Source organism: Salmo trutta, chromosome 26, assembly GCF_901001165.1.
Source record: "Salmo trutta chromosome 26, fSalTru1.1, whole genome shotgun sequence".
Taxonomy (NCBI): domain Eukaryota; kingdom Metazoa; phylum Chordata; class Actinopteri; order Salmoniformes; family Salmonidae; genus Salmo; species Salmo trutta.
The window spans coordinates 29,170,086-29,197,032 of NC_042982.1; the positions used below are offsets into that span (position 1 = coordinate 29,170,086).

At 44.2% G+C, this 26,947-nt stretch overlaps 2 protein-coding genes across 3 annotated transcripts in view; one reads left to right on the forward strand and one right to left on the reverse strand.

Moving 5' to 3' along the window:
- The first annotated feature begins 363 nt into the window (after positions 1-363).
- Positions 364-11,956, forward strand: ccdc150 (coiled-coil domain containing 150). Of its 2 annotated transcripts, none has more exons than XM_029715636.1 (26): positions 364-452; positions 891-1,253; positions 1,418-1,596; positions 1,760-1,828; positions 1,983-2,099; positions 2,173-2,302; positions 2,436-2,479; positions 2,577-2,669; positions 5,110-5,217; positions 5,333-5,457; positions 5,590-5,767; positions 6,542-6,610; positions 6,761-6,853; positions 7,021-7,104; positions 7,799-7,906; positions 8,003-8,194; positions 8,312-8,481; positions 8,552-8,645; positions 8,741-8,889; positions 9,007-9,133; positions 9,263-9,454; positions 9,809-9,877; positions 9,959-10,090; positions 10,242-10,331; positions 10,535-10,711; positions 11,555-11,956. In XM_029715636.1, exons 2-26 carry the CDS (start codon positions 893-895, stop codon positions 11,711-11,713), a joined length of 3,309 nt encoding a protein of 1,102 aa, XP_029571496.1. In that variant the 5' UTR covers positions 364-452; positions 891-892; the 3' UTR covers positions 11,714-11,956. The 2 variants fall into 2 exon arrangements, with proteins under 2 accessions (XP_029571496.1, XP_029571497.1); XM_029715637.1 differs by having other exon boundaries at positions 365-452; positions 10,245-10,331.
- Positions 11,781-26,947, reverse strand: part of LOC115163612 (endothelin-converting enzyme-like 1) — a 29,893-nt gene continuing 14,726 nt past the window's right edge. Inside the window, exons 7-18 of the mRNA XM_029715638.1 lie at positions 18,654-18,876; positions 17,397-17,495; positions 17,036-17,110; positions 16,837-16,940; positions 16,124-16,182; positions 15,641-15,692; positions 14,696-14,763; positions 14,219-14,343; positions 14,061-14,126; positions 13,631-13,726; positions 13,439-13,515; positions 11,781-13,330 (exon numbers count right to left, since the gene is read on the reverse strand). Of these exons, the coding sequence (XP_029571498.1) occupies positions 13,231-13,330; positions 13,439-13,515; positions 13,631-13,726; positions 14,061-14,126; positions 14,219-14,343; positions 14,696-14,763; positions 15,641-15,692; positions 16,124-16,182; positions 16,837-16,940; positions 17,036-17,110; positions 17,397-17,495; positions 18,654-18,876 (1,144 nt within the window). The 3' untranslated portion in view covers positions 11,781-13,230. The remainder of the gene's footprint in view (positions 13,331-13,438; positions 13,516-13,630; positions 13,727-14,060; positions 14,127-14,218; positions 14,344-14,695; positions 14,764-15,640; positions 15,693-16,123; positions 16,183-16,836; positions 16,941-17,035; positions 17,111-17,396; positions 17,496-18,653; positions 18,877-26,947) is intronic.

Below are 26,947 nucleotides of genomic sequence, written 5' to 3' on the forward strand. Positions count from 1 at the left end.
TTACACACTATGCTGTAGGTACCTGTAAAATTATTTTGGGTTTTAGTCTTTATATGAAGTTTTCTGCTGCGTTTGCAAATCCTTAAATGTGTAATGATGGCAGGCCCCTTGAACAAACTGAAAACAAAGGATTCGTCTGTGAAATAAAGGTTTCACCATTTTAACCAGTGATAAACTGCGGCGTATTCATTACTCCGGTTCTGTTGCAAAACGTTTATCGAACGAAAGGGTGAGGGATCTACATGAGTTTGTCCAAAAAAATCTCGTTTCGCTGTGTTTGCTTCCGTAATGGAATACGCCCCAGCTCGAGGCAGTTGCAACTTGCGCTGGTCCGCCAGCGGTGGCCTTTGTGATTTTATGAGGCAGTATCCGAGCGCGGTCGGTTTGAGAGGAAGCTGTGAAGACGCGTCGCTATAGAAACAAGTGCAGGAAGTAGCTGCGGGCGATTTCTGGTAAGCAGTATTTTCTGTGATCAGGAGTGTTTTGATACGTATTTTAGACATATTAACGTTATTGAATTGTGGTGCATGTATTGGTTTTCACATTAGGACGTTGTGCGGTTGCTTGGCTCATGTTTAGACGCAAGTTAATGTTAACTTTAGCCAAAACTGTGATTTAGCTAGTACTATCGGTCGACGGTTCAAATGTTGCACGAACGGGACTATTGATTCTGGCTTGATACTGACGACTTGGTGGTGTTCGTAAGCACACTAACTACGTTAGTTCGTTAACTTAACAAGCCAGCATATTTGTTTACCTACTTGACAAACTAGCTAGGTTTATTGCAACCTATGCATTTTACAAAAGTAAAGATGTTCGTCAGAGCATATGTGGGCATCATATGCGCATCTTGATGCTGTGCCCCTTCTCTACCCACTCCCGCTCACCAGTAATGTCCCGCCCAGTGATCCAGCCCCTGAGTGCAGGGGCCACTGCCCCAGAGGCGTTGTCCCTGCTACACCAGCGTCTCTTGGTGGCGGAGGAGCAGGCAGAGTCTCTCATCAGAGATATGGGCAGTCTGGGAGTGTCCAGAGAGCAGCTCCTGGAGCCCGTGGAGAGGGACCCCATCCAGCGTCCCATTAGCCCCGTGAAGATGCACCGTGCCCTAAGAGAGCCTGGAGGAGAAGGGCTACTGTGGCGCCAGTGTGATGGGCTAGTGAGCAGGGTATGTCGCATGGAGAGCCTCCTGCAGACCCTCAAGCTCACCACTTTTCGCTTGGAGACTGAGAGAGAACTGGATCCCTCACACTCAGGTAATGGCTTTGACAACCTGAATCAAAACAATGTCACAAACACATTAGGGAAGTCGGTCATTTTATCTTTTGCTAATGGCGTGTCAACACCGTTCTGTTCCTTTTTGGCTCAATCAGTCTCTCTTATTTCCTATCCACATCTGTCCCTCTGTCTGCCTCTGCAGCCCGTCTGAAGGAGCAGCTGTCTGCGCTGCAGCAGGAGAGTGATGAGGAGCAGCGGGTCTCCAGAAGGGAGGTGATGCGGCTGCGGGACCTGCTCCGTGAGGCATGTCTGGACAGGGACGAGTCCCGGGGGGAGGTGCAGAGACTGGGGGAGGCCCTGGAGATCGCCACCACCTCCAAGGTACCCAGACCAACCACATTACATCTTTTAGCAACACACAGTCTTTATGTCAGAGTTTACCCACCTTTTGTTTACTAATACAGCCAAGATGAGTATATGGCAAATATAGGCATTTTCTGATATTTAGATATTAACCCTATAAGTTCTGGTACTGTTGTTGCAGATGGAAGTGGCTCTGGGTGCAGAGGAGCTGAAGATGGTCAAAGTCCAGATGAGTGAGAAGCTGCTGCAGGTGTGGTCACTGTAGGGGCATCATGGGACAGGGTGGTGGAGTAGGGGATGTCACATGGGCCATCTGACAGAGAAGGGAATACATGATTCTTGCTCTACCTGTGTACCTTAACAAAACAAAACTTCAACTCTAATGATCCCTAACTTTTTTTTAGCTGAATGAGCAGATGTCCCAGGAGTCTGCTCGGTCTTTTGAGAATGAGAAATCCCACAGTGCACTACTTCAGAGGGTGGAGGAGATGGAGACAGTGGTGGAGATGGAGAGAAGACAGGTATGGTAGGTGTGAAGCAATACAAGTTGAGAAAGAAAACAACCATTGATATCCTGTCCCTCTCTGACCCCAGGCCCAGACAGTGCAGGCAGACTGCCATGCCCTGCGTTCTGATGCACAGGCCACTAGACAGAGACTACAAGAGGAGAAGGACAGAGGCCACAGGCTGCAGGAGCAGTGTGAGCAGCTCAAAGGGCAGGCAGGTTAGCAACACTGCATTGTGGATGTTTTCATATTCTGCTGTACAGTGTGGTCCCATCATTTGATGTGCTAGTGTTCCTGAATGACAGATTTCATATGGACAATTAAATGGTTGATCTCTTCATCTATTTATAGAGGTAAAAGATTCCCTTGTTTTGGAGTTGACAGGTGAACTAAAAGTAAGTGCCAGCACTTGAGTGATATCAATCAACTGTGTTGAGTGTGTCTACCTGAGTGTGTGTTGTGTGTGTTAATTAGTGTGTATTGTGTATGCAGAGTGCACGGCTAGCCCTGCAGAAGCAGCAGCAGGAGAACAGCAGGTTACTGAGAGATGGAGGAGATCTGAGGACAGCAGCTGACAAAGTCCAAGTCAGTGGCCCACCTCAGAATATACATACTATACATTAAAGACCATTATAAACCGGGTGGTTCGAGTTCTGAATGCTGAAAGCTGTGGTATACCAGACCGTACACCACAGGTTTGACAAAAAATAACTTTTTACTGTTCTAATTTCGTTGGTAACCAGTTTATAATAGCAATAAGGAACCTCCGGGGTTTGTGGTATACTGGTTATATACCACACCTCCTCGGGCCTTATTGCTTAATTATACTATGGCATTGTTGAATACTTATTTCTTATTGGCTTGAAGGTCATTCTAGAGCATTCATTATTTCCCTATAACGCCCATATATTTGCACGGTATAATTCAATGGCTACAGTTCATTCTTACATGTTCTAGAGTTGAAGTCAGAAGTTTACATACACCTTAGCCAAATACATTTAAACTCAGTTTTTCACAATTCCTGACATTTAATCCAAGTAAAAATTCCCTATCTCAGGTCAATTAGGATCACCACTTTATTTTAAGAATGTGAAATGTCAGAATAATGGTAGAGAGAGTGATTTATTTCAGCTTTTATTTCTTTCTTTCATCACATTCCCAGCGGGTCAGAAGTTTACATACACTCAATTAGTATTTGGTAGCATTGCCTTTAAATTGTTTAACTTGGGTCAAACTTTTCGGGTAGCCTTCCACAAGCTTCCCACAATAAGTTGGGTGAATTTTGTCCCATTCCTCCTGACAGAGCTGGTGTAACTGAGTCAGGTTTGTAGGCCTCCTCGCTCGCACACGCTTTTTCAATTCTGCCCATAAATGTTCTATAGTATTGAGGTCAGGGCTTTGTGATGGCCACTCCAATACCTTGACTTTGTTGCCCTTAAGCCATTTTGCCACAACTTTGGAAGTATGCTTGGGGTCATTATCCATTAAGAAGACCCATTTGCGAGCAAGCTTTAACTTCCTGACTGATGTCTTGAGATGTTGCTTCAATATATCCACATAATTTTCCATCCTCATGATGCCATGGTGCTTCACGGTTGGGATGGTGTTCTTTGGCTTGCAAGCCTCCCCTTTTTTCCTCCAAACATAACGATGGTCATTATGGTCAAACAGTTCTATTTTTGTTTCATCAGCCCAGAGGACATTTCTCCAAAAAGTACGATCTTTGTGCCCATGTGCATTTGCAAACCGTAGTCTGGCTTTTTTATGGCAGTTTTGGAGCAGTGGCTTCTTCCTTGCTGAGCGGCCTTTCAGGTTATGTCGGTATCGGTCTGGTTTTTACTGTGAATATAGAAACATTTGTACCTGTTTCCTCCAGCATCTTCACAAGGTCCTTTGCTGCTGTTCTGGGATTGATTTGCACTTTTCGCACCAAAGTACGTTCATCTCTAGGAGACAGAACGCATTTCCTTCCTGAGCGATATGACGGCTGCGTGGTCCCATGGTGTTTATACTTGCGTACTATTTTTGTACAGATGAACGTGGTACCTTCAGGCATTTGGAAATTGCTCCCAAGGATGAACCAGACTTGTGGAGGTCTACAATTTTTTTGCTGAGGTCCTGGCTGATTTCCTTTGATTTTCCCCTGATGTCAAGCAAAGAGGCACTGATTTTGAAGGTAGGCCTTGAAATACATCCACAGGTACACCTCCAATTGACTCAAATTATGTCAATTAGCCTATCAGAAGCTTCTAAAGCCATGACATCTTTTTCTGGAATTTTCCACGCTGTTTAAAGGCACAGTCAACTTAGTGTATGTAAACTTGTGATACAGTGAAATAATCTGTCTGTAAACAATTGTTGGAAAAATTACTTGTGTCATGTACAAAGTAGATGTCCTAGCCGACTTGCCAAAACTATAGTTTGTTAACAAGAAATTTGTGGAGTGGTTGAAAAATGAATTTTAATGACTCCAACCTAAGTGGATGTAAACTTCCGACTTCAACTGTATGTTTGAGCTGCTTTTGAAAGCAAAAGTCAAATTGGAAACATTATTGGATTTGTTGAATGCCATTATGAAAGTCGAAATGTAGGACCGATGGTTTGGTAAACTAGCAGGTCTATTTGATTGGTTATCATGGCAACTACTGTAGCTATCTAGTAAACCCCCTAGCGACTTCATTGGATGTTGAACACATTTCTACCGGTAGATTAACACATTTATAGTGGCAAATGTGCTAAATTCTAGCCATGGTATTAAAGGGATAATCATCTTGGGACTCTATGTATTCTCTGGTAAATAATGCAACTCTGTGGAAGGTCAGTTCCACTCCGCTGGCACGTCGTGGACCACACCTTCCATGTCATTCATTATTTTCCATAGAACGCATATCCCATCGTTGGCTGTCCCTTATTTATTTTTAAAAATAGATTGCAGTATATTTCTGAGACCATGTGTAGATTACCATTTAATCATGAAAAATCTCAGGAATAAATGGTGACATTTTGCTCTCATTTCCTCTCACAGGCATTTAACAACCAGTTGGAGAGTCAGTGCTCTGAGTTGAGTTCAGCCCTACGTTCTCTTACTGTGGAGAAATCCAAGCTACAGACTGAACACCAGGCTAGCATTAAGGTAATGACACACACACACACACACACACACACACACACACACACACACACACACACACACACACACACAGAGAGAGTACAGTCTACATGTTATTCTATTCCTGTGTCTCTCTCAGGCAGAGAGAAGTCGTGTGACCAAGCAGTTGCAGGAGCAAGACCTCCTGCTGGATGCAGCCAGACGCAACATCCAGGCAGAACTGCAGGGGGCGCTATCAGCTAAAGTTAAATTGCAGATGGAACTGTGGGTGCTAAAGCTAACTGCAAATACTCATAGGAACGAATAATCTCTATGAATGAGGAATGAATAGGCTCTCAATGATAATGCTAGCCACACACATCCACCAATAACAGCCCCTGTCTTTCTGCTCCACAGGGAGACTCTGAAGGTTGACCACACCCAACTTCTTCAGAGTTCCACGGTTGCCCAAGAGACAGTTGCCACTCAGCGGGAGCTGTTGGAGCGTACCATTGAGAGGCTGCGGGGGAATCTGAACTCGGCTGTAAAGGAAGGGGAGGTCATGAGGACAGACCGGGACAGTGCAAAGACTGAGGTGCAGCTGCCTTGTCTCTTAGAAAATACATAGCCTAAGAGTACAAGGTTGTATGATAGAAAAATTACAAGATTATGTTTAATACTGTTTATGCATCGAATGGTTGTTTTATGCAATAGAATAGGGTTCTATTAGAACTCTCATCTGTGTTTGTGTGAACTGAGAGGTGCCTCTGAGGCTTAACGCTGACAATTGATTTATGAATGGTTTGGTTTCATAGAATGCATTTCATAGAATGAGTTGGTGTTTGTTTAATGTAAGGTACCAGGGACAGATGACTCAGGTATGGATAATGATGAGAGGAACCTTGTCTTAGGGGCCAAACTCTGGTTTCTATACAGTAACAACAGTCTTCACAGCAAATGCTATCTAGCTGGGGGATACTCCTCTTTCATGTATCAAGTCTCACCTTTTGACCCATTCCACACATCTGCTGTTTGTCATGTAGACCAAGAGGGTGTATCTTTGCTATAAAATATATTTGTATTCTTTCTATGTCAGAGCTCTCGGCATAACACTCAAGAGTGTTTGGTCGACCAGCCTCATTATTGCAGAGCACTTACTCTATGCTCCCTTTATTAATACGTTTTGAAAAAAGTTATATCCTGATTGGTGATTGGCCTTGTCTTTCCTCGTTATTGAGAATTTCCATGACTATTTTAGAATTTCCACAACTATTTTTAAAGCTTAACTGAGCTTTGCATTGTCTCTCTTTATAGTTTATGTGGATGTCCTTAAATGTTATGCCCCTATCTCTCTTTTTTTGGGTCACAGATGTGCATTGTGGTCACCAAGCTTGAGGGTGAGAGGAGTGCTCTGGAAACACAACTCGCTAATGTCAAGGTACTGTACTGCCAATGATCTCTGATAATGATTCAGACTGATCTCAGACCTGTATGAAAAGGACCTGCGCATTCACAGTGAACACACTTCTTGTCCGAATCTGACCATAGCTTTCTTAACTGTCCACTTTGCAACCTGTGTGATTGACAGCTGGACGCAGGATCTCTGAACTCCACCTTGCAGAAGCAGGAGGAAGAGAACAGGAGGCTCATGGGAAAACTGGCTGTCATGGAGCATCAGCAGGTGAGAGATCCATTCAGTATCTACAGACTGGGGTCACATCACTTTAAATCTGTCCATCCATAGTGAATGTGTGTTTGTATGTAACATACTTTCTCTATTTGCTTTCTCCATCCTGACCGTTTCCTCTTTTCCCTCACCTCTCAACTCGTGGTGTCCTCTTTACCCAGAATGCTCAGCAGCAGGTGGAGAAGATGCTTAAGGAGTTGACGGATAGTAAGAACAACCTGGCCTATGAGAAAGGGAAGCTACAGGTAAGGAGTTTACACTAAAACCATTGGTGGAAAAGGTGTCTGATTTATCATACTTGAGTAAAGGTAATGATACCTTTATAGAAAATGACTCACATAAAAGTGAATGTAACCCAGTAAAATACTACTGGACTAAAAGTCCAAAAGTATTTGGTTTTAAATGTACTTTAGTATCAATAGTAAATGTAATTTCTAAAATATACATACGTATCAAAAGTAAAAGCATCAATCATTTCAAATTCCTTACAACATTTTCTTGTTTTTTATTTTATTTACGGATAGTCAGGGACACACTTCAACACTCAGACATAATTGACAAATGAAGCATGTGTGTTTAGTGAGTCCACCAGATCAGAGGCAATAGGGATGACCAGCAATGTTCTCTTAATAAGTGCGCGAATTGGACCCTTTTCCTGTCCTGCTAAGCATTCAAAATGTAACGAGTACTTTGGCATGTCAGGGAAAATGTATGGAGTAAAAGGTACATTATTTTCTTTAGGAATGTAGAGGAGTAAAAGTACTCAAAAATAGTAAAGTACAGATACCCTCAAACTGCTTTAGTACTTTAAAAGTATTTTTTTACTTAAGTACTTTATACCACTGACTAAAACACACTGGCCATACCTCTTAATGTGTGTGTGTTCATGTATCCTCATGTTGAAGTGTGTTTCCTCCTAATGCTCTTCCTCTCAACCAGACCAGGGTAGATCAACTCCAGGAGGAGCTGCAAGCTGTAAGGGACACCCATGTAGAAAGTGTCCAACAATGCAAGCTGAGCTCTGTGTTAGAGAACAAGTACAGACAGGTACACACACTCATGGTAGTAATGTGGTTATGTGGTAATGTAGTAATGTCAAAAACAAGGTGACTCCCTAACATACACCTGTCTACTCCCTTACAGGTCACCTCTGAAATTAGCACCCTGAAGGCAACCTGTCATAAACTTGAGGCTCAGCTCAGGCAGGCCCAGGCTGAAGTCCAGGTGAAGGAGGGGGAGGCGATGTCGGTGGTGGCAGCCAGAGACGAGGCTCTGAGGGACAGCCAGGCCCTGAGGGGACAACTGGACAAACTGCAGGAGCAGCACAGGGACAAGGTCAGAGGGCTAGTAAAATGGTTACCCAACCTGGGTCCTGGAGAGCTACATGGTGTGTGCAGGCTTTTGCTCCAGACCAGCACTAACCCACCTGATTTTTCTCTGTTTGTCCTGTAGCTGTGTGAGCTGGAGGACTGGCTGGGTGTGTCTCGTCAGGGTGGAGGCAGTGTGGCACAGACCCTGGAGAACGTTTTGGCCTCCCACTCCCGTCTGCAACACAACACTGAGACAGTACAGAAGGAGCTGGGGAGACGAGAGCAGGAGCTGGTCTCACTCAGGAGAAACAGGTCTGTGTGTCTGTGTGTCTGTGTTGTGCATGTATATGGCTGTATGTTTGAACAACCATGTATTTTTCAGACTGCAGGGTCAGAGAGAGATTCAGAAGCTACAGGCAGAGGTGGAGAAGCTCCAAGACATCATGGCAACAAGTAACTCCAAGAAAAACAAAATGGTAACTACATCATTAATGAGTCATAAACACACATACCCACAAACAGCTTTTAGTAGTAATAATAGTAGTTTACAAAGATATGTTTGATTGTCTAGCTGGAGCCCTTGCGTAAGGCCCTGGATGTGGCAAGGCTAGATAACAAGAAACTAGCCCAGCGTTTAGAGCAGGCTGTGTTGGCCAACAGCACTTTGCAGGCCAACCTGGACCGAGCCAGAGACCAACACCAGAGCACCATCACACAGAGGTAACTAACAGGGACTAATGTGGATAGTGGGAGTTTGTGTGGTTTAAATACGTGAAAGCATACATGGTTACTTTGCATGAATGTGACATTCATGTCTATATTTTGCGTGTATATCAGAGAGGTGGAGCTGGCTGAGGCCAGGGCAGAGATTGGTCAATGGTCAGAGCATCTGGAATCTATGAAGCTTCAGATGAGGAAAGAGAGGGACTCCGTGAAGAGGTTGTCACAGAGAGAAATCTCAGAGGTACTGCACTTTCTCTCATACTCCATCGCTTCTTTCCATCAGTCAGAACTCTAAATATCATCCTACCTCTTTCCTCACCCCTCTTTATTTCTCTCTTTCCCTTCTGTTTGTGTGTCTCTCTCTCTTCAGTTGAGAAAGGCTCTTGAGGACTTGTCATCTAGGTCAGGTGACCTCTCCAGGGCAAATCGGGAGCTGCGGGAGAAGGCGTCTGAGTTGGAGAAAGTGGTGTCCAATCAGAAAGCCCGTCTCAGAGATCAGAAGACACAGCTCAAGCAACACCTGGATAATAGAGCCACTCTGGGCAACTCTCAGAAAATAAAAGTATCTACAGTACTGTCTACTATATCAAATGTATTGGTCGCGGACACATTTTAGATGTTATAGCAGTGCAGCAAAATGCTTATGTTATTAGCTCCTAACAATGCAGTAAAATGTCAAAGAAGTACACATAATCATAGTAATAATAAAAATAAAAAGACTACAATAAATCTTAATGTCTGACTAGAAATGTTCTGCGCAAATAATGTAAGAATTAACACACACATAAAATACTTCAAATTTAGCTAGGAGTCAGAAACAGGGTGGCCGGGTCTGTTGGGGCCATCTTGTGGACAAGCACCTGCTAAACCAGATGTTCTATTTTTGTGACTCATGTTCTCCTCCCTCTGCACTCAGGACATGGAGGGAGAACTAAAGATCCTCAAGACCTTGAAGGATCAGTATCAGAAGAAGAACTATGAGCAGGTAGGACACCTTACACTTTCTATACCTGTGGATGTTTACAGTAGGGTATACATCAGTCACAATTGTCCTGTCTGTTTTCAGAGTGAGTTGATCCAGCAGTTCCGGTCCGAGACATTATCCCTCCAGCGGGAGCTACGGCGCCTGTCCTCCAGCCAGGAGGGGGAGCTAGAGGCTGAGAGGGAGCTGAGACACGTCATGCAAGACAAGTGTCAGGTTAGCAGGGGTTACGTATCTCTGTCATAAGCTAGCCTTGCTTAACTCAATGTTTTTGAATGGCTTCATTTAATCTCCTTTACTTCTTGTCTTTGATGGCATATTGAGAGACAGCCATGTCTGTTTATGTGTGTTTCTGTGTTTGTCCTAGCAGAGGCTGGAGGAGAGCATCACGAAGCTGCAGGAGGCAAAGGACCAGGCAGAGCAGAAAATGAAAGAGGTCAGCCTGGAGTCACAGCAGGTAATACTCTCCCTCAACCACCTGGAGTCAAGACAATTTCATTTGTTCTGCTCCCTCATCTTCAACACCTTCTTGCTTGGTCATTAATTCTCTCACTCCGTATCTCCGTCTGTTAAGCGTGTGCACCTAAATAGCCCCTGACGGGTGAGTAAAGTTGAACTGAACTGGAATTCTCCTGATATCATGCTTGTCCCCACACTCAGATATCAGAGAACCTAGAGGAAGCTCACAGTTGGTTCCGGTCCAAGTTTGACAGCCTGAAGAGTGATGGAGAGCCAAACAGGTCCATGGGGGACGAGCAACCACAAGAAAATGGACACCATACCCTGGAAAGCAGTAAAAGGGGTGCACACAGATCATCATGCAAACGCAACAGGAAGGTGCTTTTCTCTCATATCACTTTATCAACTCTCACTAATAATGAGTCTGCAGTCCCCTCAGCTTTTATGCCTTTGTTTGGTGTTTCAATGGTACTTCTTCACCACAGTTCCCCCAAAGTGACTCCATTAAACTCAATGAAAGAGACTCTAGGGAGTGCTAAAATCCCTGAGTGAAAAGTATGTCTAAACTGGCTGAGAAATTCAGAGAATTGTCCAATCTGTAGGAGTAAGAATTACAGCTATTCATGAACTTATAAAATATAAACTTAGAAATAGTCCTCACAACCTCGTAGCTCTAAAAGCGTTATTGGGTAAATGTTTGGTTCTCTTGGGGGGTTAAAGAGCTGAGAAAATTCTCGGTTGCAGGCAGTCTATTCACATTTTTCAGGGAAGGAGATTTCTAGTAAAAAGGAGGTATTGAGTAAATTTGCTGTACAAAAATGTCTCATTGTAGTGCTGATGTTAAAGCCCTCCACCAAAGTTAACAAAGACGACGTGCAGAACTATAGCTGGAAAAACATATCAGGGTTTGAACCATCCAATGTAATATTTTTGAATTATGGCCATGACTTTGCCCTGAGCATTTTTTAAGCACGCACCTTATTGAAAGCCCTTGGTGGGAATTTTAACACCAGTTCTGTGATCCAAATAACTTTGTCAGACACTTTATGAAAATGGCCTGAGGTGTTTGTCTCAATGGGTTTATTCTGTGTCTTGTCAAAGAGAGTGGTGTTGTCTTACAGACAGTTACCCAGTGGCTATGGGGATGTGTACTTGAACAGGATGAGAGTGGTTCCGGATGTCAACTCATAAGTGCTCCATTTTATTCTTGTCATGCTCCAGACTTGGTGTGATAGCAGGCCTCCAGAACCTCCAGACTGGGAGAGATGGAGAGCCACCATGCAACGCTGGGAGACCAAGAGAGAGCTGGCTCGCATCGCAAATGGATACAAACCTGGTGGGACACATGCGCTAACACACTCACACGGACACACACAATAAGACAAGCATACTGTATAGTACACACACACACGCGCACTGGACCAAGGTACATGGAGAAACCAACCCCTCACACAATGATCCCTTTTATTTATCCAAAACATTGAACACCAAGAAATATGAGCGAGATAGCAGCTGAATGCTGAGAACTGTGTCATCCTTTTATCTCAGTCTGCACTGTGTAAAGCTGGTTTTGAACATGCTGTTTTCAGAATAAGAACTGTACAATTATAACTTATACAAAGATTGTTCTTATTTTTAGATTCTTCATACAAAATTATAATATTACTGTGTACAAATGTTTTTTTGACTGGATTCACAGTTTTGTATGTACAGAATATAGTTGATTTGTTATGACTGAGCACTGTCAATGATATTGATCCTTTCTTTGAAAGCTTCTTGGCTGTGCAGACCAGGCCAGGGGCATTCAGAGTGAGTATGCACTGTATCAAGGACGGCCCTAGAGTTAACATAATCCAATAGGAAGGGCTCAGAGTCCATAATGTCCAATAGAAATGGCTCTCAGTTTAAGTTTTGCAATAGGATGGATGATGTTGTTCAACAGGTTCATGTTTCTATCTTAAACATCTTCATGCTAAAGAATCCATACTCTGGGGTGTGACAGTGAGACATGGGGAGATTGGAGTGAGAAGCATAGTTCACCTTGATGTACACTAAGGTGTGAGGGGTTAATGGTTCAGACAGACTAGTCCATGATGTTCCATCATTATTCTTTGCCACTGGGGACACACTTAGCGACAAATCCTGAGCAAAAGGTCACTATGGATTCAAAACTGTACAAACACACATACTCACAGTAACACCATTCCAATGGTGTCCATAAGGCCAGGACTAGACAGGTAACAACAGTCAAGACGAACAAGGTCTCCACAGCGGAGACCACTTCTCTGTTCAGCCACTGGTTGGCAGCATGGGAGCACAGTGTCCACTATTTACCTCATAGAAAAGACTCCCAAAAACATTGGCTGACAAAACACTGATCTGAGTGAGTGCAGTCCATACTGGCAGTACAATCCCCAATCCCTTCAATATGATTTAATAACACTCTTTACTACTGTCAACATCTGACGTTTAAGTGATTCAAAACCAAAAAGGTAATCCCATGACATATCTGTTGAAAAAAACAAATATATATGTATATGCTTAAATGAGTGCTTGACTTGGATTGAAATAGGTGCCAGTACTCATTTTGGGTACAGGAGATCCACAATATTCTATAAGAGGAACAGAAGCTCAAGCGGTAGAAGATTTGAGGTGCCAGTACTCCGCACTGGTGACCTCCTGCCCAAGTCAAGCACTGGATATGTACATGAGTAGACAGTGAAGTGATCATGGTTTTGCCTGGTGGTGATGACATTATTAGCTTGCAAATTCTGTGATAAGAGAAAGGTAGTCCCAGGATTGAGATGGAAGTGAAACTGAACAGAACACCTCAGACAGGTTGGTGAGTTGAGGTCACAGGTAAGTTATAGTTGTTGGTGGGTGGAGGAGTTCAGAGGTCACCATACAGAACACTTGTTGACAGGATGCATGGGGGAACCCTTTGGACAGTGAAACACTCGGGCAAACTCATCAAACTGGGACACGCTGCCAATCACCCTGCAGGGGTGGTGGGGAGAGATAACGGTCCAATCAGAGATGGGATTCATATTATGTATGGCCTGTGATTGGCTGATGCACATCAGAAAAGTGAGGAAGTGTATGTACCTGTAATGCTCTGGTGCGTGCTTGTCAGTCAGTAGCTGCAGGTATATGGACTGAGACCGTCTCTTCATACACCAGTTCTAATAGGAGAGGAGACAGTTCGCAGTAAAGGCCGTAAAAAAATATAATCTCTACTCCCACTGCAACAACAAAAAGATTCCCAGGCCGAAACAACAGTCTGTACATAGTTTGTACCTGTGCGAAGGCGATGAAGAGTAGTTGTTCATGTGTGTATTTGAGTCCAGGGAGAGGTCTTTCTGGACCATGTTCTCTGATCCACTTCTGATATGCCTGGAGAAGATGGAGAGAGTGAAACAGAAATGGATAGAGGTAGAGAGAGAGAGACGAGATTTGAGTCCTGGGTTTTCAGACAGCTTGTCATTAGTTCATAGAGACAGTGACTGAGGGCTCTATTCAATGCGATAGAAACTAAAAGATCATTTCCGATTGAGCCGATATGCAGCGTTTACCATGGATGCAGTCTCCTCCAAAGCAGGAACATTTCCTTTAAATTTCAATGATGCGTTAAAGCTGAACTTCCGTAATGCGGATTGAATAGAGCCCTGACAGAGAGTAATCAGTCATGATTGACAGCTAGCACAGTCTATTGGAAGATTTCACTCACAAAGTAAGACAGTTTAAGCCCTCCCATGTCTGCTATATTCTCCCCCAGCGTCAGACGGCCATTCACCTACAGACACACAGGGGAAAGATACCATTACAACTCCCATTACAAGTGTGTGTGTCCAGTAAGCAGTATAACAAGGTATGCTATGCACCCACTTTCTGGTTATAGACGGTGAAGTTGTCGTAGAGTTTAACGATGCACTCTGCTTTCTTCTGAAACTTCTTGTATGACTCCTCTGTCCACCACTGCTTCAGGTTGCCGTGGCGATCATACTGTCCCCCTAAGAGTAAGATGACATCACTTAGCATGGGGGTCACTATTTGGCCACGCTGCAAGGTACAGTTGGCTATAGCCTTTTACTCTGAAGTCATTTGACTGATTTCATTGGTTGGGATAGGGGGAGGCGGAACTTCCGTACCTTGCCGCATGGCCTGATAGTGACAACCCACTTAGATGGGGGGCAAGAGGCTTGAGTTAGGATGACCAATGTGGACAAAAGACATGAACCCCTTATTCAGAACTGATATTATACTGACATTACAGTTTTACTACTGTTAGGCTACAACTGTTCAAACCCTATTGGATTTTAGGCTTTTGTAGGACACATTTAAGACAAGGAAGCGTTCTCTCACCCCAGTCATCATATCCATGTGTCAGCTCATGACCGATGATGGCTCCTATTCCTCCATAGTTCAGAGATCTAGAGGGAGGAGGGATGAGTTACTAATCACTTAACATTTGAGGACATCAACATAATGTATATTTATAATAACACAAACTGATAAAACTTCTGTTCAGCCTGAAGTTCTAGCCCCCGTCCTGAAGGGGACAGTAGAGTATTACATACATCATAATCTGACCTGTTGATATCATATCTAACTGTTATTAATAACTGAAGAGCGTGAGCGTCCTGGCCACCTCTCCTTGACCCGGGTGGGTGAGGAGTGTTTAGTGTAGTCTGGCAGACCATGCAGATGGAGACTGATGCGATGCAGGGACGGCCAGAGGCTCGGGGCTATCCACATGGCTAAGTCTGAAAATGACTTTCTGACAGGATGTCGATACCCTGCTGAGAGTTGCCCTCCAAACCTGAATAAAATAACTGGCTGAGTGAGGCTTCATTACCTGGGGCCTGATGGCAGCGCTGGGCTAGCCTCAGTCTTTATGGCAGGTTAGGGTTACTGCAGTAATAACTCCAGGGAACGGGACCACGCACACATCTAATATCATATTCCATTCATCAGTATGCATGGGTGGATGCAGCGGTCGTTTATGTGGAGTGGTGGTGATCACTTCTAATGGAATAAGTATGTGAATAAATAATACCGTGCCGTGAGAGTTGAGGGTTGCAGTATAACTGTGAGCATTAACGGAAAGGGGAATGGTTTGGAGGTAGAATACGAGGGGTAATGTAGGAGGAAAGCATTGGTAATGCTGTAGAAGGGTTGTCCTGGAGTGCTACAGTACAGCGGGTGCAGGCTTTCGTTCCAGCCTAGTAGGCTACTAACTAACACACTTGATACAACTAATCAGTGTCTTAATTAGCAGTTGATTAAAATATTCAGAGTTGTACTCACTGTGGAAACTCGGGGTCGTACAGTGTGGGCTGAAGGATTCCAGCGGGAAATACTAAAAGTAAAGAAAGAGATGATAGCAGAAGATAAAGAGAGGGGTAGGGAGGCAGTGATACAGTATAAGAGGAGTAGATGGAGGTAGGGTAACCATTAGCTCTTGTGGCTGATGGCTGTGTTTGTCTGGCCCTCTGTCCTCTGCTGCCTGCTCTGTAACTCACCATTGATTTTTCTGTGAAGTAAATCCTCGAGGCAGATACAGACACCAATAGAGGCCAAGACTGAGGGGAGATGACAGTGTGTGTGTGTGTGTGTGTGTGTGGGTGGGGGGGGGGCTGGTGTAAGTAAGTGAATGCAGAATAAGTGTGTTAGGGCGTGTGGGTGCCTCATCACATGGATGGACCAGAAAGAAGAAGAAGAGGAGGAGGAGTGTGTTATCTTGTATATACAAAGAGCGTTGATGTGCTATGGGATCACACACTGACTAACCCATTTGGTTCTTGTTTGGGAGATGGTAGGCATTGAGGGCCTGAGGGGGAAGGAGCCACCTGAGAGGGAAACAAAGTCAATCAGAGATGTATTAATCCTACATTCACTAAACATCTTCAAACAACAAGAGACACAAAGACACTTAAGTGTCAGGCAATTTGTTATTTTTTTTAAGGTGAAAATGTTCTATATTTAGTCCAATATTGATAATTCCTGTCTGCATAAGAAAACAGTCCCTTCGTCATAATCTTTAAATCCAGGTGCATCGATTTGAGGACATTTCCCAAATTAATAACATTGAAATTCAGAGATGCTCTTGTTCTGGTGGGAAAGACTGATGGCCCTACAGACAGCGGAGAGACAGGTGGAGGGATGAGGGCAAGTTTTCTCTGCAGAGGGAGAGCTTAATGATGAAAGGAGTATATTTGTGATTGAGGAAGTCATGATTTGGCAGTACTGGGTAGAGGGCTTCAGCTTGTTCGGACACAAGATCAGTTTTGAGTTCTGTCCTAGGAGCACATTTTAAACAGTTACACAAAAGACAAGCTTATGGTATCTTCAATTTGTAGGTACATCACTTGTATACTCTTCACTTCAATTACTCTTGTCATAAAATGTAAGGTTTTGTGTCAAGAGGTGCATAGAACTTTGAATCTGTGTGTAGTTGTGTTATTGTGAGACTGAACATCTGGAGCAGTTGAAGCATCACTCACGCGGTCTTGTCCACCTGCTTGTGGATCTTCTTGACAGACATCTTGATGTTAAAATTAATACTGTTGAGGATGTTTTTGAAATAGGTATTTTCATCCACATCAAACTGGAGAACAAATAACAGAGATGGAGAGAGTCAATGAGAGAGAGAGAGAGAGAGAGAGAGAGAGAGTACGTCTGTGAGAGTAAAAGTGCTCTCACCCCATACTCCTGGTCTATGAGCTCTGGCTTGAGTAGGAAGTCTGGATAGCCTGTCATCACCATCATATGCTGCAGCTGAGAGAGGGAAGGGAGGAAAGGGTCAGAGAAAAGAGGAAGAGAGAGTGAAAGAGACTGCACATATTTAGCCAACATATCCTTCACACGACCAGCTAATCAAGCAGACTGTTATAATGGGATTACACTGGAGCACTTTTGTTTCAGCAAGTGCTCTAAAAGGATTAAGACTTTACATTCTGAAAGTATCAGACAACATACTGAGATTGGGATTTAATAAACCAGTATTACACTGATCCTACGTTGTACTACAGTAGGCCTATTTGAGATAGTGTGGAATCCTGACCTTGGCCCTGGCTGCCTCCTTGGTCACCTCATCCATCCAGTCCAGCTCTTGCAGCCGGAGGTCCAGTGAGTGCTTTATGTCCTCTACCAGCTCCTGTACCTGAGGGAAGAGAACAGGGGTCAGAGGTCAGTTGTTTATAAGGGTTCTGTTGGGAGTGGGCCAGAGAGCTAGCTGTATCAGGTACGCCCAAAGTCAGATGGACCCTTCGCCCTCTCCTATTCCTAGGGACTTTTCATAGACCTGAAACTGAAGGGATGGGTTAGCAGTCATATGAAGGAAATTCCTACATACAATGGCTAGGGTTTGGGGGTTGAGGCTAGGTTGGCATTGAACACAACAGAGGGAAAGAGGGGGGAGAAAGGAAGAGAGGAGTGAGAGGAGGAGGAATAGATGATGAAGAGCTTAAATAAAGTTAAGGGTCAGAGGGGTTAGGAATGCCATTGGAAACCACATCCCCTAGAATGAACAAGCTACTATATAGAGGCAGACTAGGATAGAGAGGGATAAGGAAGGATGATGGAAGGCTTAGGGTGGGATGGAGAAAGAGAAAGAGACGCATTTTCAGTTCTACTTCATACAGAATCACCAGACCAATACAGAAAGAAACAAAGAAAGAGGGACAGAGACAGAAGCTGCCCTACCTTGGCCCTGCTGTGAGGCAGTGGTGGAAAAAGTACCAATTTGTCATACTTGAGTGAACGTTGATACCTTAATAGAAAATGACTCTCAAATGAAAGTCACCCAGTAAAATACTACTTGAGTAAAAGTCTAAAAGAATTTGGTTTTAAATGTACTTAAGTATCAAAAGTACATGTAATTGCTAAAATACTTATTTTTTACTTTTATATAATATAAAAGTCAAAGTATAAATCATTTCAAATTCCCAAACCAGGCATCACAATTTTTGATTTTTTTTTTACGGATTGCTAGCGGCACACATAATTTACAAACGAAGCATTTGTGTTTAGTGAGTCTGCCAGATCAGAGGCAGTAGGGATGACCAGGGATGTTCTCCTGATAAGTGTGAATCAGACCATTTTCCTGTCCTGCTAAGCATTCAAAATGTAATGACAACTTGTTGGGTGTCGGAAAATGTATGGAGTAAAAAGTACATTATTTTCTTAATGTAGTGAAGTAAAAGTAAAAAAAATCAAAAATTAAAAAAAGTAAAAAGTACAGATACCCCAAAAACTAGTTAAGTACTTTACACCACTGCTGTGAGGAGAGAGTGAGAGACAGAGATAGTTGCTGCCCTACCTTGGCCCTGCTGTGAGAGGAGAAGTGCTGCTGGACGAAGAGTGCTCCCAGGGCCATGCCGAAGTGTTTGTTGGTCTGGGTGAAACACAGCCTCCCCAGCTCCAGTTGACGCTCCGTACCCTCAATCTCCCGGGAAAACTCATGGATGGTGCTCCGGAACGCCGTGGACAGGTGTTCACTGAGAGCTGCTACAATCCGCCACAGCATGTAGTTATGGAGAACCCTGGCAAGAGAGAGGAGGGGGGGAACGATGACTTTTAGACTTTAACAAGGCTTTATTGTATAATTAAGGAGTGCCCCTTCAAAGATTCAATGTGGAAACTTCCGGAAAAAGATGAATGCAAAAAATATAGGAGAAGGGTGAAGACAGAAAAGGTGGGCAAAGAGAAAGGGGGAGTACAGCAAAGGAGATACAAGCAGGTTAGAGGAGAAAGACAGAGTATGGGTGGGGGGAAGAGAGGAGTGATGGATAGAAAATGAAAAGAGAAAGGAGGCATAAAGGGTCCAAGAGTGACTCAGACGAGTAGAAGTAAAACATATATTTCATTCATGTATTCAAACATTCTTTTCCCTTCACAGTAATGTAAAGTTGTGCTTAATGTGTTGAGGGGTCCCACAGAGTGAACATATCCATTCTGCCCTCAGGACAAGTGGCCCTGTCTCCTACTGCGAGACTCCGTTCCACGTTGTTTTCTGTTTCTATTTTTGATGCGTGCGCTGCATATTAAATTAAAGCAGTCCAAGTGTCTCGCCAACAAAGCACTTCTGAAGTGAAATCAATTGAGAAGAGAGGGAGTGCAAGAGAGAGAAAGGAGGACTGAGACAATGTCTTTGTTCTTTTATACCTCTAATAATCAGTACAGATCAATGTGTTGTATGTGTTGCAGCTTCGCTTGGTTTTGTGTTTGAGTTTGTTTTACTCTGTTGAATAAAACACCTGTTTTATTCATTTGTTGTAGATGACTTGTGTGTGTGAAACTCTAATCCCAGATGGAGTTGATGTGTGCGGTGGTGGGTAGATTTAGGAGACCTGGGAGATTAGACAGAAATGAAAAGGCTTTAGTTAAATGTATTCTAATGATAAAACAATAGCCCTGAATCATCATGGGTTGGCAATAAAAAAACACTAGAAGACTGGATTGTAATGGAGCTCATTGTTAAGACAAAATACATTGTCCCTCCAGAATACTTGCAGACATTACCCTCTGTAATAATGGTCCTACAGCTCCTACCCACAGTCTAAACACACACACACACTCTTCCCCTTGAGACGAGTGTGAGTGATGGTGACAGACGGATGAGCAGAGAGGAAGGTGGGAATAAGAGGGAGAGGAGGAGAGGTTGTAAAGAGACACTGGTGTTGTCATTACTGTTTCAGCCTCATTGGACACCAGCTCATCTGGTTAATGGGATTGGATGCAGTTGTCTGGGTCTTGTCAATAGAACCCAGCAACATGGGCATTACACACAGAGGGAGGGTGGGGGAGAAAGGGGGGGGGAGGGAGGGAGGGAGGGTGGGTGGGGGAGAAGGAGGGTGGGGGGGAGAAGGAGGGAGGGAGGGTGGGTGGGAGAAGGAGGGTGGGGGGGAGAGAGGGGGGAAGGAGGGTGGGGAGAAGGGGAGAGGGTCGGGGGGCTGGGAGGGATGAAGGGGGGAAAGAGATTGGACGGCACAGGGTTTGCAAACAACTAGAGAAATGAATTGAGGGTGATAGAAAGATGAGACCCACACAAAGGAGGTCTTGTAAAAAGTGTGTGCAGTTTTTCTTCTCCCTCTGACTACGACACACAGGGGCCAGAGCTGCACATAAATCTGGACTGTCTGAATGACAGGAGGAGGACACCGGAGGGGAACACAAGAGGGGCACACGTACTGTTCTGGAACATAGATGTGTGTGTTCGTTTCTTTCTCTGTCTGACACCATTTTGCCTCTCAGCAGGTAGAGAAGCTCAGTGAGTACCCACTGCAAGAACAGACTGACTGACACCCTTTTGCCTATAAGCAGGTACAGAAACTCAGTGAGTGCCCACTGTGAGAACAGACTTTGTGTGTGTGTGTATCTATGAGTGAGTGTATATTTTACTTATTTATTTTATTTATTTAATCATTATTTAACTAGACAAGTCAGTTAAGAACAAATTCTTATTTACAATGACAGCCTACCAAAAGGCAAAAGGCTTCCTGCTGGGATAGGGGTTTAAAAATAATAATAAAAATATTTATACACTACCATTCAAAAGATTGGGATCACTTAGAAATGTCCTTGTTTTTGTCCATTAACATAACATCAAATTGATCACAAATTGTAGACATTGTTAATCTTGTAAATGACTATTGTAGCTGGAAACGGCTGATTATTAATGGAATATCTACATAGGCGTACAGAGGCCCATTATCAGCAACCATCACTCCTGTGTTCCAATGGCACGTTGTCTTAGCTAATCCAAGTTTATCATTTTAAAAGGCTAATTGATCATTACAAAACCCTTTTGCAATTATGTTAGCACAGCTGAAAACTGGCCTCCTTTAGACTAGTTGAGTGTCTGGAGCATCAGCATTTGTGGGTTCGATTACAGGCTCAAAATGGCCAGAAACAAAAAACTTTCTTCTGAAACTCGACAGTCTATTCTTGTTGTGAGAAATGAAGGCTATTCCATGCGAGAAATTGCCAAGAAAAGGAAGATCTCGTACAACGCTGTGCACTACTCCCTTCACAGAACAGTGCAAACTGGCTCTAACCAGAATATAAAGATGAGAGGGAGGCCCCGGTGCACAACTGAGCAAGAGGACAAATACATTAGAGTGTCTAGTTTGAGGAACAGACGCCTCACAAGTCCTCAACTGGCAGCTTCATTAAATAGTACCTGCAAAACACCAGTCTCAATGTCAACAGTGAAGAGGCGACTCCGGGATGCTGGCCTTCTAGGCTGAGTTCCTCTGTCCAGTGTCTGCATTCTTTTTCCCATCTTAATCTTTTATTTTTATTGACCAGTCTGAGATATGGCTTTTTCTTTAACTCTACCAAGAAGGCCAGCATCCCGGAGTCGCCTCTTCACTGTTGACGTTGAGACTGGTGTTTTGCGGGTACTATTTATTAATGAAAAATGTGCTTTTCTTTCAAAAAACAAGGACATTTCTAAGTGACCCCAAACGACCCTAAACTTTTGAACGGTAGTGTGTGTGTATATATATATATACCACAAACTGCCTGGAGAGAGTGGGCAGGCAGACACACACATGTATAAAGTCAGAACATCTGCTATCTCAGCCACTGCTTGTCACCAAGGGAGTACCCCAAGGCTCGATCCTAGGCCCCATGCTCTTCTCAATTTACATCAACAACATAGCTCAGGCAGTAGGAAGCTCTCACATCCACATCCAAGCTGTGTTTTGTATATATATATATATATATATATATATATATATATATATATATATATACACTGCTTAAAAATAAAGGGAACACTTAAACAACACAATGTAACTCCAAGTCAATCACACTTCTGTGAAATCAAACTGTCCACTTAGGAAGCAACACTGATTGACAATAAATTTCACATGCTGTTGTGCAAATGGAATAGACAACAGGTGGAAATTATAGGCAATTAGCAAGACACCCCCAATAAAGGAGTGGTTCAGCAGGTGGGGACCACAGACCACTTCTCAGTTCCTATGCTTCCTGGCTGATGTTTTGGTCACTTTTGAATGCTGGCGGTGCTTTCACTCTAGTGGTAGCATGAGACGGAGTCTACAACCCACACAAGTGGCTCAGGTAGTGCAGCTCATCCAGGATGGCACATCAATGCGAGCTGTGGCAAGAAGGTTTGCTGTGTCTGTCAGCGTAGTGTCCAGAGCATGGAGGCGCTACCAGGAGACAGGCCAGTACATCAGGAGACGTGGAGGAGGCCGTTGGAGGGCAACAACCCAGCAGCAGGACCGCTACCTCCGCCTTTGTGCAAGGAGGAGCAGGAGAAGCACTGCCAGAGCCCTGCAAAATGACTTCTAGCAGGCCACAAATGTGCATGTGTCTGCTCAAATGGTCAGAAACAGACTCCATGAGGGTGGTATGAGGGCCCGACGTCCACAGGTGGGGGTTGTGCTTACAGCCCAACACCGTGCAGGACGTTTGGCATTTGCCAGAGAACACCAAGATTGGCAAATTCGCCACTGGCGCCCTGTGCTCTTCACAGATGAAAGCAGGTTCACACTGAGCATGTGACAGACGTGACAGAGTCTGGAGACGCCGTGGAGCACGTTCTGCTGCCTGCAACATCCTCCAGCATGACCGGTTTGGCGGTGGGTCAGTCATGGTGTGGGGTGGCATTTCTTTGGGGGGCCGCACAGCCCTCCATGTGCTCACCAGAGGTAGCCTGACTGCCATTAGGTACCGAGACGAGATCCTCAGACCCCTTGTGAGACCATATGCTGGTGCGGTTGGCCCTGGGTTCCTCCTAATGCAAGACAATGCTAGACCTCTTGTGGCTGGAGTGTATCAGCAGTTCCTGCAAGAGGAAGGCATTGATGCTATGGACTGGCCCGCCCGTTCCCCAGACCTGAATCCAATTGAGCACATCTGGGACATCATGTCTCGCTCCATCCACCAACGCCACGTTGCACCACAGACTGTCCAGGAGTTGGCGGATGCTTTAGTCCAGGTCTGGGAGGAGATCCCTCAGGAGACCATCCGTCACCTCATCAGGAGCATGCCCAGGCGTTGTAGGGAGGTCATACAGGCATGTGGAGGCCACACACACTACTGAGCCTCATTTTGACTTGTTTTAAGGACATTACATCAAAGTTGGATCAGCCTGTAGTGTGGTTTTCCACTTTAATGTTGAGTGTGACTCCAAATCCAGACCTCCATGGGTTGATAAATTGGATTTCCATGGATTATTTTTGTGTGATTTTGTTGTCAACACATTCAACTATGTAAAGAAAAAAGTATTTAATAAGATTATTTATTTCATTCAGATCTAGGATGAGTTGTTTAAGTGTTCCCTTTATTTTTTTGAGCAGTATATATATATATATATGACAAAATACAGCTTGGATGTGGATGTGAGAGCTTCCTACTGCCTGAGCTATGTTGTTGATGTAAATTGAGAAGAGCATGGGGCTGTCATGACGTTGGCCTGTGGGTAAGGTTTATGACCCCCCCCCATAAATACCTTTCTCCCTTCCCCTCTCTTACTGACCCTACTGAAGGACTGCTGTCCTGTTAAATATAGAGAGTCTGGGAACATCAAACAAATGGGGAAAAGGAACCATATTTTGGTAATAAAACCAGTTGGAAATATGCTTGAGAACGTAATGAGTATGTATGTCAGTTCGTTGTTATCTGTGACATTATGACTGATGACAGGACGACATAAACTGTCCCTGGGAAAGTATACACCCTCTAGTTATCAGAGTCACATGGAATTGTTATGCAATTGAAATGTTTGATATTGAAATTGTTTGTTAGGAGATTAAATGTAATTTTAGCTTCCAAATGAGAGATTTGGGTTTTCATAAGGAAAGTGCCCTGCTTGATCATTGGCCCACCCCTGTGAAGAGGAGGGGTTATAAACGATGAAACACATCCTTCCCCCCTCTCCACTATATAAGCCTTTGACGACAACCAGTGTTGTTCCAGTACGGGAGGTCTGCAGCCTCTACGTTAGAAGGACACACATGTCAAGGACAGAACTAAGCCAACCTCGGCGTGAGCTATGGTATGAACTTTGAGCTTATTCACTACAGAAGTGATACTTCCTAGCCGTTGAGTTAGCAGCGGCCGCTGTAGACGGGGGCTAGGAAAGGACGGATGACGGATCCAGTCTAACAGACGGACGAAGATACCACCACGTATCCAATTTACCACCAGAGACATTCTTAAGAGTTTACAGGAAGATCTGTTGGCCAACCCGGCCAGCATCTACGACCAATCTACCGAAGCGCAGCTCAGAGTAAATATTTATTGCATTTTCCTTTTCCAAATGGGCGGTAATTTAGAATGCATAAGATAATGTATTTACGATAGCATAGCTGCTGTTTCTCTGTTCCTAAATCTTCCCGCTCTTTCATTCAAGCCCAACCCCCTTTCCTTTGTGTAACCAGCCGTCATATCTGTTCCGTCCACCGGGACGTTTTCTGTATGACATAATTTGTATTCTGTGTATTTGTAATTCTGTGTGATTAGTTAGGTATTTAGTAAATAAATAATTAAACCCAATTTTGTATTGCTGATTCAACTTGTTAGCCAGGGTTCGAGAAGATAGCCAAGAATTTACAACTTTCATTATGAGACTGAAAATAAGATAAGGGTTAATATTGACTGCTATCGATGTAAAATATTACTAAGTATTTTAAGAGTTTATTCGGAAGATAACGGCTCTATAAACGTTCTTCCGTGGTGCCCCGACTTTCTAGTTAATTACATTTACATGATTAGCTTAATCAGGTAATATTAATTACAGAGAAATAATTTTATAAGTTAGCATGTCATATCACTTAATCCGGCATAGCCAAAGACACGACAGGGCCTAGGATTGAGCCTTGGGGTACTCCCTTGGTGACAAGCAGTGGCTGAGACAGCAGATGTTCTGACTTTATACATGTGTGTGTCTGCCCGCCCACTCTCTCCAGGCAGTTTGTGGTGGTGTGTTAGTGGCAGTAACCCATGGTGAGGCCCCACCCCAGCGTGTTTAGAGTCCAGATGAAGGCCTGTTTCTGGGCTGCATTATTGACCTCCCAGGGCCTCAGCTCTGCTGCTCCATAAAGCAGGCAGACATATGGCTGGCATTTGTCAAACCCCTCTGTCACTGCCTCACCCCCTGCTGGGCCCAAATGGGACTGTGTGTGTCCCAAATAGGTGTGTGTGTCCCTCTGTCTGTGTGTGTGTGTGTTTATATCGATGGGATTGCTCTCATGTAGGTGTGAATGTTCGGTTGTATCTGTGTGTGTGTGTATTGTGGGTGGGGGGGGTGGTGGTGAGACCCCACAGGGGCATTTCTCGTCAGTTATGCAAATGCACAAGTGGTGCACAGTGGGTGGCGGTAGGAACAGGAGTCCGCCACACCCAGTGGTGAGTGTGTGTGTGCGTGTGTGTGTGTGTGTGTGTGTGTGTGTGTGTGTGTGTGTGTGTGTGAGGGAGAGCGGAAACAGCGACCCTAACCTTTGATTAAACACAGATAATAGACTCAGCAGGAGTGATTCAGAGAGATAGAGAAACAGCGAGAACAGGGGAGAGATAGAGGAAAGGGAGAGAGAGAACCGAGAACAGCAACAGGAGGATAGAGAGAGGTATGAAAGAGAGCATAGATAAATGAGATAGAGATGAGAGAGAAGCAGCAAGAGAAACCGTAGGAAAGATGACGAGGGGAGAGAGATGGAGTAACAGAGGGAAAAACAGAGTGGAGGAGCGAGACCGGAAAAAGAGAGTGGACAGATTGAAAAAGAACAGACAGTAGAAAGAGGGAAGCAGCAGAAGGAGAAAACAGAGAGGAGGGAACATGAAAAGAGGGGTTTATTACTGAAATCACCAGGAGGGAGAGAGAGATGGAGAAATAAAGAAGAGAAGTAGAGAAAAACAACAAAAGAAAAGACACAGAAAATCTTCTGAGCCTCCAGGGGATTGGCTGTAATGCTGGTTGTCACCATGGCGATGATAATAAGGGTGATTATAGCAAAGAGCATTTTGATAAGATTATTATTACATTATCTGATATTAGATAACATGACATTTTATGAGTGCACTCACCCCATTGTGTCTTTTTTCTCATTTCAAAGAACATCTCACTCAAGAACTGATATCAGAAAGAAGGAGAAAAGGAGATAAGAGTGGGTGAGCTGGAGGGTGAGCTGGAGGGAGAGCTGGAGGGAGAGCTGGAGGGAGAGAGAGAGGAAGGGGTATGAAGGATGAGGGAGGGTGGAAGTTGAGGTGTAGAGTATTGAAAAAGAAGAGAAAAAAGCTAAACAGACAGACATCAATTGAAATGAATTGTAATTATATGAACTGAGAGTCAGTCAGCTGCAGACAGACAGGTGTAAACTGTAGAGTATAACACCAGTCAGTATTGGAGATCTGTCAGAAACAGGCACCCTGACTCCCACTAGCCTCCAGAGACACCTCTGGGGTCTGTCAACAGCTGTCTTTGACAGCACAACACCGTGTGTGTGTGGGGGGGGGGGGGGGGTCCAGATCGATACTGATCATTCACATTAGAGCTGGAAGTTCACCCACCAGTGATACACCCCCCCCCCCACCACCCCACCCACACACACACACACACACTCAAAAACAAATGTATACACA